This window comes from Heterocephalus glaber, unplaced genomic scaffold (genome assembly GCF_053883595.1).
Source record: "Heterocephalus glaber isolate CG9 unplaced genomic scaffold, H.glaber_assembly_v1.0 deba00000347, whole genome shotgun sequence".
NCBI classification, from domain to species: Eukaryota; Metazoa; Chordata; class Mammalia; order Rodentia; family Bathyergidae; genus Heterocephalus; species Heterocephalus glaber.
In genome coordinates this window covers 3,989,253-4,001,532 of record NW_028258143.1, presented here as the reverse complement: position 1 = coordinate 4,001,532, position 12,280 = coordinate 3,989,253, and the positions used below count along the sequence as shown (strand labels likewise).

Here is a 12,280-nt window from a genome sequence, read left to right as displayed (position 1 = left end):
TGGAGACATCACTCATCACTCTGAGTTATTCAGAGGACTTACTTGTTTCTACGTGTATTGTCTGTCTTCTCTTATTTTCATTTATATCATCAACCCCCAGAGTTGTGTTTGGCAAGGGTAAATGTGCAGCAGGCACTTATGACTGGCTTAGTGCTTCACATACATAATGCACATAATATACCAGGTGGCACACCAGCTAAAGAGCAGGGCCCAATCCTGAGACAGCTCAGATTATGGACAAATGTCTGAGAAGTCAGGAGACTTCTAGAAGAAGCTCAGGTATTGAGCTTAAGAGGGGTGGGTCTTTGCCAATCTTGCTAAAAGGAGTCTGAGAAGATAACTAATAAGAGAGCCCAGGTGCTGACTTCTTGTCACAGAGTACATACAAAGCTTCTTAATTTGAAGATTTCAACCAAAACTATGTCGAAAGCCGACAATGGTGATGCCTTTATGTAAGATAGCACTACTTTTTTTTTTTTTAAAAAAAGACGGTATCAAGTAATAAATACATTATAGGCTTTGTCGTCAGAGAAACTGGCTTTAACTTTAAATGTAAATGTGTGCCATTAAGTAAGTTCCCTAAAATCTCTGAGCCTTATTTTTCATATAGTAAGTGGATATATTACTGCTGTTATTATTTTATGTGTGTATGTGAAGCTAAAATCTTAGCTATACAAATTTATATTATTCAAAATATTTTATCATTTTTTAAAAAAAGTATTTTAGAAGAACTATTATTTTAAAAGAATTCACAGGGAAAAGTTGAAAGAGAAGCATCTAAATTTTGTCAGCAGTATCTTCATTTTGAAACGAAGTTCTTTTCAAATCAAAACATCCAACATTCAGAGAAGCTTTCTCTCCCATTCTAATATGAAAAAGACAATATTTGTTGCTTAAAAATTCAAGATGAAATAAGACTATATGAAGTGTTCAAGAAGGTCACATGATCTGCAGTTCCTACCCTCTTCAGCCAGCTCATCTGGTTTACCTAACAGAGACACAGTTCACTGCAGTTCAAAGTCCTAAGACAGAACAATGAGATAATTGAATTTCATGCAGCTTCAGTTCTAACCAGTTCCAGTTCCAAGTTTAAGGAAGGGGAGAGTTTTGCCAGCGAGTTCTATAAAAGATCAACATCTTAAAAAGATTCAAATCAGAACCATTTATACAGGATTTTCTATAGATAGGAAGCAAATAATGAAAAATATGGGCAATACGGCAGGCAGGTTAAATGTGGATCTTTATATGTGAGTGTGTTCTATACTCCCTGACCACATATGGTCAAAAGGAGGGTAATGGTACAGATCCAGTCCAGACCGTCCGTCCTTCTAATTGCACCTAGTATTGTGATCTGCACAGGCTGAAAAGTTATTCCTGTTTCTGTTTTCTTTTTTCTTTTTCTTTGTCTTTTGTTTCATTTTGGTTTTGACAGGGAAGCTGTGTAAGAGGGTTTTGCATGTAGTTCAGCCTGGGCTTTAACTCACTGTGTGGCCAGGCTGGCCTCAAACTTGGAGCAGCTCTCTTCCCTCAGCCTCTCAAGTGCTGGGACTACAGGCCTGTGCTGCCAGGCCAGGCTGGCTATGCCTGTTTCAACATTCAGTACTCCTGCTGGTTGCTACAAGGACAAAAGAGCGGGAGAAAACATTTAAGTAGTTATTTAAGTAGTTTCTTTCTTTTTCTTCAACTTTACATCATTTGAAAAATTTACTCTTCATCTGAGGACAAGGAGGTTCAAGAACACAGCATTGTATTTGTATGTTGGAAAATTCACATTGTGTTTCTTAGGGATCTTTTTATCCACTTCTTTTTTAACATAATGCTCTAGTACTAAGAAAGCTTCAGGCATGTAAGAGGAACCTAATTCTTTTTACAAATATGAACCCTATTGAATTAAGGTGTTTTTTTTCAATCAAGGCCCTAGCTTCTCAGAGGCAACTGAAAATAAATCACACTAAGTTTGTGAAGTGATTTTTTTGACATATATTTGTATGATTTTCTGTTGACCTGAATAAAGCCTTTCTGTAAACTTTCCTTTCGTTTTTACCACTTTTGTAAACTGAATTCAATTATTATGAAAGAAATGTTAAATCATAACAAACTACAACAATATGATATAGGGGTAGAAACGTTAAGTATATTAATGCCCTTAATCTAAAGAGTGGTCTTCAATAACAATGCAACACAACATTCTGACAACAGAAGTAATAAATTCCCTCTGCAGGAAACTTGGTAAGCAACAAGAAAAACTAAAGGAAATTATTTAACTGCCTGGTTTATCATTATTATTATATCCTGGCTTCTTTATTCCAGTCCAAAGTACTATTACTGATCCAGTAAATACATAATTAGTTCCTCAACTGGCCAGAACACTGTACTAAGACACTAAGGACATTTCTCTAAGGTTAAAATAATTCTATCATTTTGGGGCTTATTTTTTAATGAAATAGTTGAAGGTGAAATTTTAAAATATTTTTAAATTTATAATACGAGATATGCAAGGAAGTCACATTTGAGGAAGCAGTATTTGAACTTCTGATGGATGGAATTAATAATCAGGAAGGAGGGATGGGAGATGGCAAGTAAATAGCACAGGATGATGTTATAAAACAACATATTGCATTATAGTCTGCATTAAAATCTTCCCACATCAGTATTCTTTTACAGCAGTGTTTGTTAATGCATTATATGAATCAATTATATGCAAATTTCTTAAGCGCTCTCCTTTTTATAATATAGATGCACAATTAACAAATAATGCGATACTCCATTTCTTATACTGTCATTAATCTTAGGCATTATCATCCTTTGTAATCCTTGGCAATTTGATAGGCAAAGAGGAAAAAAGCATGTTACTGTTTTTATTTGCTTTTCTTTGACTGTTAATGAGATTCATTGTAAAGAGATATTTTGAATTAAGCAAGGATAGGTGAGCTGGTTGTGTTTTTCAGACTTTGAAATTCCTAATGCAATGCAAAGAAGAACATGGAAAAGGGCTCTGATTTCTGAGGTTTACTGTTCTACTTTCAGCTCACTGGTCTTTCTGTGGAAGGGAGGTGCATGGATACATGAAAATTGAATATTCAGTAGTTGAAGAGATTTTTAGGAGGTTAAAAAAATTAAGACACTTTTATATAAATGTTATATTTTAAAAATTCCTGAATGTCCTTATTACTATCTGAATTGTACACCACTTTTAGATTTTAATAAGGATAAGATGTTTAACTAGTTTTAAAAGGGTACCTAGTTTATAAAGGTCTGTATTCATTTTAATATTGCTCATACACTATTTATAAATGTGGCAAACACTGGATTTGTACATGATTTCTTCTAACAGGATGCATTTTTTTTTTCTTTTCTTCTTCCTAAGGAAAAACTGGTCTACTTCCTGGATTGTTCTTTCTAACCAAAAAATTGAATTTTACAAAGAATCCAAACAACAGGCTCTGTCCAACATGGTAGGTGGATCTCCATTTCTATTGTTACTTTTTTTTTTTCCAAAAAATATTGTTGAATTAAAAATTTAGTTTAGGGCCTGGGATTTAGCTCAGTGGCACCGCACCTGCCTCACAAGCCAAGGTCCTGAGTTTGATCCCTGTTACCAAAAAAACAAAAAACAAAAAAGTTTAGTTTAATCAGAAATCACAGTAAAGCCTCCATGCTATGAACATCTGAAAGCAGATGGAGGAAACGACTCAATAAACTTTTAATAAGATGAAGGGAAAATAGAACTTAGTGTCTGTTTTATTAAGTGGTGCATTTGGAGAATAATCACAAAATGAGATGAATGGTGAGCAGCTATCTAGTAATGCGGAGGTAACGCTTTAAATTAAGGTGCCATTTATAAATGCTTTATTCTTATTTATGAAATAATCACTATATGCAGCTACTTGTTCAAATAATGTATTATAAAGTACGTTATAAAATGCATTAGTAATAAATGCCTAACAGATGAGACTATGGGAAGCTGTTTTAAAGAATATTATAAAACGTAAATCGCATTAAACCATGTATGTGCATCTTTAATACATGAATTTAAATTGTTATCTAGCATGCTATAGTGCTTCACACATTAATAAATAATAATAAACTCTTTATAAATGGCACCTTAATATAGGGTGTAACCAATGAAGAAACATTCTAAGTTAACAAAGTGATTTTTTTTTTATCTTAGTCTGAGACATTCACTATATCCAGCTAACCTTTTGGAATATTTCTATGACTCTATTTAATGGAACTAATGCAATTTCTGTATCCTGTCATTATTGCTAAGTGAAATTTGTAGTCTCTTCATTGTACCTGGAGGTGGGCTTCACATATGCCTCCAAAGATTTGAGTGTAATAGTCAATAGGAATGACTCAGAGCTAGTCACTATGATACAGGGAGAAGAGATGTAACTCCCAAATCTACTGGATATCTGAAATGGGAGTTTGTATTCTCTAAAATCGAAGAATGAATTCTAGGGACAATGGAAGATAAGAGTAGAAAAAATTTATTGGGAGAAAGAAAGCTTCTACCTAAGAGAGACAGAAGGGGACCGGAAAGTGGGTTGCCTGCCCACCCCATTTTTTAAAGATGTTTTACACAGCAAAGCTATGTGGTGAGACGGGTACAAAGTGGGACAAAACCATAAGACCCAGTGGAAATCTACAGGGTGGCATGAGGTGGGACAAAACCATGACCAACCAATAAGATTACAAGTACAGGGACGGGGATTTAGCTCAGTGGTTCCGGCACCTGCCTCACAAGTGCAAGGTCCCAAGTTTGACCCCCGGTACCAAAAAAAAAAAAAAAAAAAATTACAAGTACAGTCACCCAGGTAATATTGATTAAATGGGGATCAAATGGGAAGACAAGTCACATACAAAGAATTTCCCATTTAGAATATCAATCACTGCTATCTATCTCTAGGGGAAGTAGTACTTCTTTTCCTTTTCATAATGCTAACCAGTGAATGTGCCTCAGTGGTTCTCCATGTTGGTTCCTTTCTGTGTTAGCTCCTGGAGGACTGGGGCCTTAAGGGAGGCCCTGTCTACCTGCCAAGAAGATATCTGATTCACTTACCTATCTATGATGACTAGACTAATTCAGGATGAAAACCTTCTGTCTGAACATAGGAACTTCCCCAAGATATAGGAGACTATGAGCAAGCAATATGTCTGTCAGCATCCTGATTAGGAAAGACTCCAGGCAGGACCCAACCTGCCATAGCCCATTGACAGGAAAGGGGGTCATCCGACAGGAGTGAACCACAATGAATTTACATTTGCAAGGTAATAAAATGATGGGAAGTTCTTTGCTATCCAGCTACTAGTTATGTGTGCTATATAATCCTCTTTAAATAGAAAATACAAAATCGTTTGCTAAGAGATGTTTTTAAAGAAGATTTTAGTGAGAACAAAAGGTAGCATTTGGCTTGCTACTGATAATTGCAATAGCATTTATCCCCAAGTGGCTTGCTGATTTTGGAGTCTTGGTGTGGTCCAATCTGTAAACTAATTATGAATAAATTAAAAAATATATTTCAGTCTTTTGTATTTTCAAACTGCTGCAGAAACTTGTTTTAGGGTTTTGTTTTGTTTTCATTTTTTGGCTACAGTAAGGTTGAGATAATCTTTTTAAGAAAAAGAAAATGCCCCTAAGGGCCAGGCACAAAACAACTCCCATCCACTTGCAGGACCATTGTTTTCCCTTTGAAAGCTTTCTTAGGGGAAGTCAGGAAGGGAGGAAAGTCCTTGCCTTGCTGGGTTTGGCTGCTGGGAAGATGATCTCCATCCTGCTGAGTGGGAAGAATTCCATTGGTGCAGACTTTATGTGAATGTGCTGGGATAATGGGAGAGATTAGATTCCATGTTAAAGTATTTGGTTTACTTTTATTTTATTATTTTAATTTCTTCATACCAGGAGATATAATTCTCAGCTGTTTAATTATATGCAGGTAAAAGAAAACTCGCTTTTGGATTGTGTGCAAACCTTGCAACTTAGCTCACTAATTGTATGCCTTGAGTTCAACCTTCAGAATTGTTATAAATGGACAATAGATTTGACTTGTAAAAGAAATTCATTAAGATTTTTTTGGCAGTCCCTATTTATTACTTCTGGCCCCATTTTCAATGCTTTTATGGTTTCTCCCAGGCACTCATTGTCTTCAAAGTGAATTCAGGGCAGGAACTAACTGTTTTGTGGTAATGGGGAGGAGAATTATAGATTCATGTTTGTACTGCATGAATTGTCTTGCTAGTCAATGTCTTGGATTCATTTCTAACCAAGTATTAAAGGCCTAGTGGGATAGCCTACATTTACCAATTCAAGTCTCAAAGAAATGGTATGATGATTGCCAGGCCTTGATTAAAGATGCTGTGGTTTTATTTTAAAAGGGATTTATGTTCACATTGCTGAATTTCCCTTGTACCCCCTTAGATGTGTCCTAGTGTTCATTGTGCTTCTGGGAAAAAGCCTGTCCTTTCCTCGGAGGGGTCAGGAGAAGCTGCCTGAGTGATTGCAAAATGTGGTTCAAAGAGCAAATAGTATTTTAATCTGTATGGAATGATCTTTGAATGTTAATGCACTGGTGAGACAAAGCAGGAAAGGAGCTGAGAGCCTGCTTCGAAGTTGGATGGCAGGAATGGAGTTCTGTTTTGCCACTTAGTAGCTGGCAAAGTTACTCAGTTTCTTTAGGCTTTAATTCCTTACCTGTAGGATGGAGGTAGTGGTATCTGCCAACAGAATTAGTGAGCAATGAAAATAGTAAAACAAAAACAAAAACAATTGTTCTAAAACAATTAATGATTATTATGTTACTAAAATATATAAATCTATAATCTACATTGTAGAATGTAGTATAATTAAAACATTATACTATGCTACTTTGAAGTGATTCAGACACTTACAATAAGGAGATTCTATTAATCAAAGGAACACTGTCATTCAGAGCTTTCAAAAAGAGAAATACGAATCCATGGGCAGCATAAAATTCTGTGTCCAGCACCGAGTAAAACTGCAGATGTAGAAATGCATCCATTTGGGTGTCTAGATGGAAACTTCTGTGTCCACACACATTTTCCATGAGCTTTCATCTGCTTCCATTGTCTCTCACTCTTAACACCTTGATATTTGGGACTACATGTCACAGAATGTCGGGCCTGATCCCACATTCTGTGTTTGACTACCTTTCTTTCTCACCACAGTTCTTTGAGTACATATCGGTTTTATTTACTTAGGGCTGTCGTAACACCCCTGGGGTCCTAAAAATCAGGCGTTTACTTTTGTCAGTTCTGGAGGTTAGAAAGTCTGAGGCACTGAGACACGTGGTGTCTGGTGAAACTAAAGTTTCTGGTGTGCATCTGACTATGTTCTTGTAATCTCACATGGTAGACAAAAAAGAGAGAGCAAGCCCTATATGTCTCTTCATGGGAGGGAACCATTCCCATTAAGGAGCGATCCACTTTCATGATTTAATCACCTCCCCAAAGCCTCACCTCCTAATATCATGACATCGAGGTTTAAGATTCAACATGTGAACTCTAAGGAACTGAAAACATGTAGTACATCATGATAGGTCTCCCACCACCTCAGCAGCTATTATGGATAGTAGCTGCCCTCTTCCTATCCTGCCTTGCCCCCTCCCCTGTGTGACGTCATGCCAAGATGGCTGCTCCCACCAAAGAACAAACCCTTCTTCCCAGCATGCCCCTGGTCCCACCTAGAGAGTAACCTAATACTCGCTCACCTCCTACCATCTAGGGACGTCACGGGCTCCTCCACTCCCTGATCATTACCTCACTCAACCCGGCCTCAGCCCCTATGAACCACACCCCTGTCTCTATAAAACACTCTCCCTGCCCCGGCCATGTTGCTTTTGTCTCTCCTTTGTTCAGAGACAGCCCGGCAGATCTATTCCCCTAATAAAGGCTTGTTGTGGCCTGGTCTGATCTTGGTCTTTGGCCTTTTACCTGACACATAACAATATCCAAGCCACATTTTATTAAAAGCACCCTTCCCCTGAAAATAGGCACGTAAATCACCTCACTGCTTTGTGTAGATTAGTGATTCACAGGCTCCGGGTCCTCTGTGACCTATTAAAGGAAAAGGATGACAGAGCTATTTTGTTGGTTTGGTTGTTTTTAAATAAAGACATTAAAGAGTAAGATGCTATCCTTATCATCTCATAAAAGCAAAGACATAATAAAGTACCACAATCTGAAAATCTAGAAAGAATAAAATCTCAGAAGAAAAGATAGTCTTTACAAAGAAAGGAAACTATCCCCTTTATAAGTCTACCTACATGGCCCCTACTTTGTTCAATTTACCTCAGACCAAAATAAGCTTGGTCCATGTGCCTCCTGATAGAAATTTTCTGGATTACAAAGAAAAAGATACTGTTCATACTCTCATAATTTTTAAAAGCTATATTCTGATGTATAACTCCCTATAAATTTTAAAAGTTATTGTAAAATAATGCAGAACCAATTTTTGATGAATACAGAATACATATTTCTTTCTTTTCTTTTTTTTGAGACAGCATTCTTCTTTTGTTGTGCAAGTTGATCTTGGACTCTTGCTTGGGTTTAAGAGATCTTTCTGGAAGCTCAGACGTGTGTCACCACACCAGGGTCCATCTATGTCGATTTTAACAGTTGTTATCAAGCGTCTACATAAGCACCAATGAACTCAAGAAATAACTCTACAGACTTTTAGAAGCCCCAACTTTGTCATCTCTTTTGTCATCACAGCCTTTTCCCTTGCTCTGTAGTTAGCCATTAACCTGCCTTTGGGTCATGATTTTATTCCTTTTCACTGTGACTTTCCCACCTCTATCTATATCCCTTAAATATAATTTTATTTTTTATGAATTTATGTAAGTGGAAGCAGAGAGTATCTTTTTTCATTATTGCTACCTTCACTAAGTATGGTTTGCCCTTTCTCTTTAAATGTTTGTCATTCTATTTTATTCCCTATTAGTTTGTGAGTGATATGTTTGGTTGCTGTTTTGTTAGTAGATACCCTAAGATTACAACATTGATATCCATGAAGGACTAAAACTAGCCAAATTGTTTAACCCTATCTTGAGATATTACCTTAGAACATTTTTAAACCATACATATGTAATATACAAAATTGCTCTCATTATATTTCTTTTTCTTAACACCATGAGACATTGGTTATTCTTCCTTATAGAATTGATACTGGTTTACATTTGCCAAATACTGGCAGTGTTCTTTGCTGTTTATGCCTTCCTGAATGTTAAGCTTACCTTCTAGGGTCACTTTTCCTTTGGCTTGAAGTGAATTCTGAAAAATTCCGGTATTAAAGTCCTTATGGCAAGATCCTTTCTCACTGTCTGCTTATTCAAAGCCTCTATTACTCTTCATTTTTGAAACACATATTCTCTCTAGAGACAGAACTTTGAGTTGACATTTTCTTTCAATGCGTCAAAGATATCACTCTATTGCTTTCTGACATCTATTATCACAATCAAGAAATCACCTGTTATATAACCATCCATGGTTGCTCTCAATATTTTTCTCATTACCATTGTTTTTCCATATTTTCATCATGACACATATGGATAAAATTATTTTTATTTTTCTTTCCTGGATAGTTGCACATGTTGAAATTTTTTTTATTGTGAGGAATATATTGTAGAAAATTTTCAACTACTATTTGAAATGTGTTCCCTTTTGTATGCTCTCTCTTACTTCCTTCTAAAACTCTAGCTAAACCTATGCTAAATTTTCTGATTATATCTTCTGTATTCTTATTTGTTCTATATTTTTGTCTTTCTGAGCTGCATTGCAAGTGATTATTCTTTATTTCTATCCCAGTTCTTTAATTAAATCTCCTTATGTTAGTTTTTAATTTTAATTATTTAAATTATTTCTAAAAATTTGTTTCTCTTTAAAAAATCAATTACTTTTATAACTAATTGTTTTATGTATGTATTTTCAAGACTTTCTTTTTTGTTGTTTTATACTTAGTTTTTCTATAATCTATATTTTGTGATTCTAACATTTGAAGTCTGTGTCAGACTCTTTCTGCTGGTTCTTGTTCTTGCTGCTTTGTTTCCTTGTGTATCTGGTCATCTTTGACTGTATGCTAATCATTGTGGTTGAAATATTATCCTGGGGGATTCTCTGAAGCCAAAGATAAATGTGTCTTACTCCAGAGTCGTTTACATTTTTCTCAAGGAGACTGAGACACTCCCAGTGACTGGTTACCTCAATGTATGGTACAAAATTATCAGTTTATAGCTACATAATTGAAGGATTATAGCTTTGCCACAACTTCTTGAGGAAGAAGTATTCTTCACTCCTCTTTGTTTTCATATTTTCTGTTGCTCATCTGCCAAGGCTGACTTTTCTATATTCTCTTGGGATGGAAGAATGGAAAAAAGTTTTGCATTGGCTCTTGCTTATCCGAAGACCTTGTGAGGCTGACTGACCAAAACTCCAATGTGGAGTATAAACAAATGACATTGGAAAAAACGCAGTTATGTTTTTTTTGATAGTTAGAGTTCCTTTCTAGGTTCAGATTTCCGCTTCACAAAAATATTTATCCTGGCACTCCCCACTGTCTTTTAGAACTTTCAATTCTTTTAAGGTAATTTTTAAAAGGAATCTTTTATCGTGCATTTTTCATTGTTTTCAGTGGGAAAATTCATCCAAATAACATAGCTTCTCATTACAGTCTACCTTAAGTATGCATTTGGTTAATCAAGTTTGTGCTATTTATATAAGCCTTAGTGGGAAAAAAACTTCATAAGAATATGTATTGAAATCCTACAATGAACAGCTTGCTCGTTAGGGCTACATGTAAGAGATGGAGATATAATCAAGCTATAGTCTTTGGCTTATAAGTCTGTGCCAGAAAATAGGATGAAATGAATCAAGAAACATAATAGAGTTTTTGTTTTTTTAAGATTTAAGGGAAGGAGTGCTCACATCTGTGAAAGATTTGAATAGAACCTTTAAGGATGGTTATACTTTTACTGTGTGGAGATTTCTGTGCAAGCAATCCAGAGGAATGAGAAAACAGGAACAATGACTGACAATGGGCAGAATCTGTGTGCTAAAAAGAGAAAAGAATTTTTGGTTCAGTTAGAAGATAGGATAAAAGCAAAGTTTCGAGAAGAGTACCATGGACTGAGATTTGCTGCCAGGGGCAAATCTTTCAATAATTGTTGGTATTTTCCAAGCATCTTCATCCTAGAATAACCTATTGTGGATTTTCTTTTAACAAGTATATACTGAACAGCAGTCTGACCCAATATGAGTCACCAATGTAATAGGCTTACCTGGGGCTAAAATGAGAGACAAAGCTGATTCTTCCCGGACTGTGGCTGCATCTCACTGAGTGAAGAAGTAAAACTTGTGCCTCAAAAGCACCTACATTATTGTTTCACCTGGTGCTAGACAAGTCCTAGAGAATTACTTGTCAGTTTAATTTGTCTTGTGAGGCTTAGGCCCCACCACTTACATCTTTCAGATACACCCTACTTACATTAGTATCAAAGACATACTCTGATTGACTCTGGCATTTCAATTGTCACTTGCCTCATAGGTATCTGCTATGTTTTGTGATGTAGAATTTCTGCTTGGTGTGTGGTGTAGACACCTGACTCTATGCATGGGACATTGGAAGTTTGCATTACGGGTTAAACAAAACCCATTGATGGATTGCTGCATGGAAATAAATTTATTTAATTGAGAGCATACATTCACTTGTTTATTCAATGAAAAATTAACAATTCCTACCATGTGTCACATAATCCAAGACATATCATAATATATGACCTCTGCTCTAAAGGTGCTTATTTAGACTCAGACCTTTCCCCAGAGGATCTAGAACCAAGTAGAGAGTATGTCCTTGAATTAAGTATTAATTATAATGAAAAGCTGGACATTGGTATTTACCCTAAAATGAACAGAGGGTTAAGCATATGGCAATTCAGAGACAAAAGTAATTTCTTCCAGCTAGAAAACTTAACTATATATATGGAGGACACAATGTCTGAGCATATTTTTAAAAGATAAATGGGATTTTGGTGGATTAATGGTGGAAAAAATAGATTTTATATGGCAATAAGAATGTAAGAATAAAACATGGGAAATTAATTTTTCAATTTATTTAATATACAGATACATACGGCTTTTTTTTTACTAGTATATGTTTGCAGTACATAATAATTACATTCCTCTCAGAGAATCACTGTGTGTACATAACACATTTTAATTCTCTTTTTTCATCCCCTTTCCTTCTCCTTTCTCCCTCCTCCCTTCATCT

General features: G+C 35.7%; 1 protein-coding gene across 2 annotated transcripts in view; it reads left to right on the top strand.

The window, feature by feature from the left end:
- Arhgap15 (Rho GTPase activating protein 15) overlaps nt 1-12,280 on the top strand; it is a 609,508-nt gene that overhangs the window by 90,663 nt on the left and 506,565 nt on the right. For both annotated transcript variants that reach the window (XM_021237176.2, XM_021237181.2), the window contains one exon: nt 3,368-3,455. In XM_021237176.2, the coding sequence (XP_021092835.1) occupies nt 3,368-3,455 (88 nt within the window). The remainder of the gene's footprint in view (nt 1-3,367; nt 3,456-12,280) is intronic.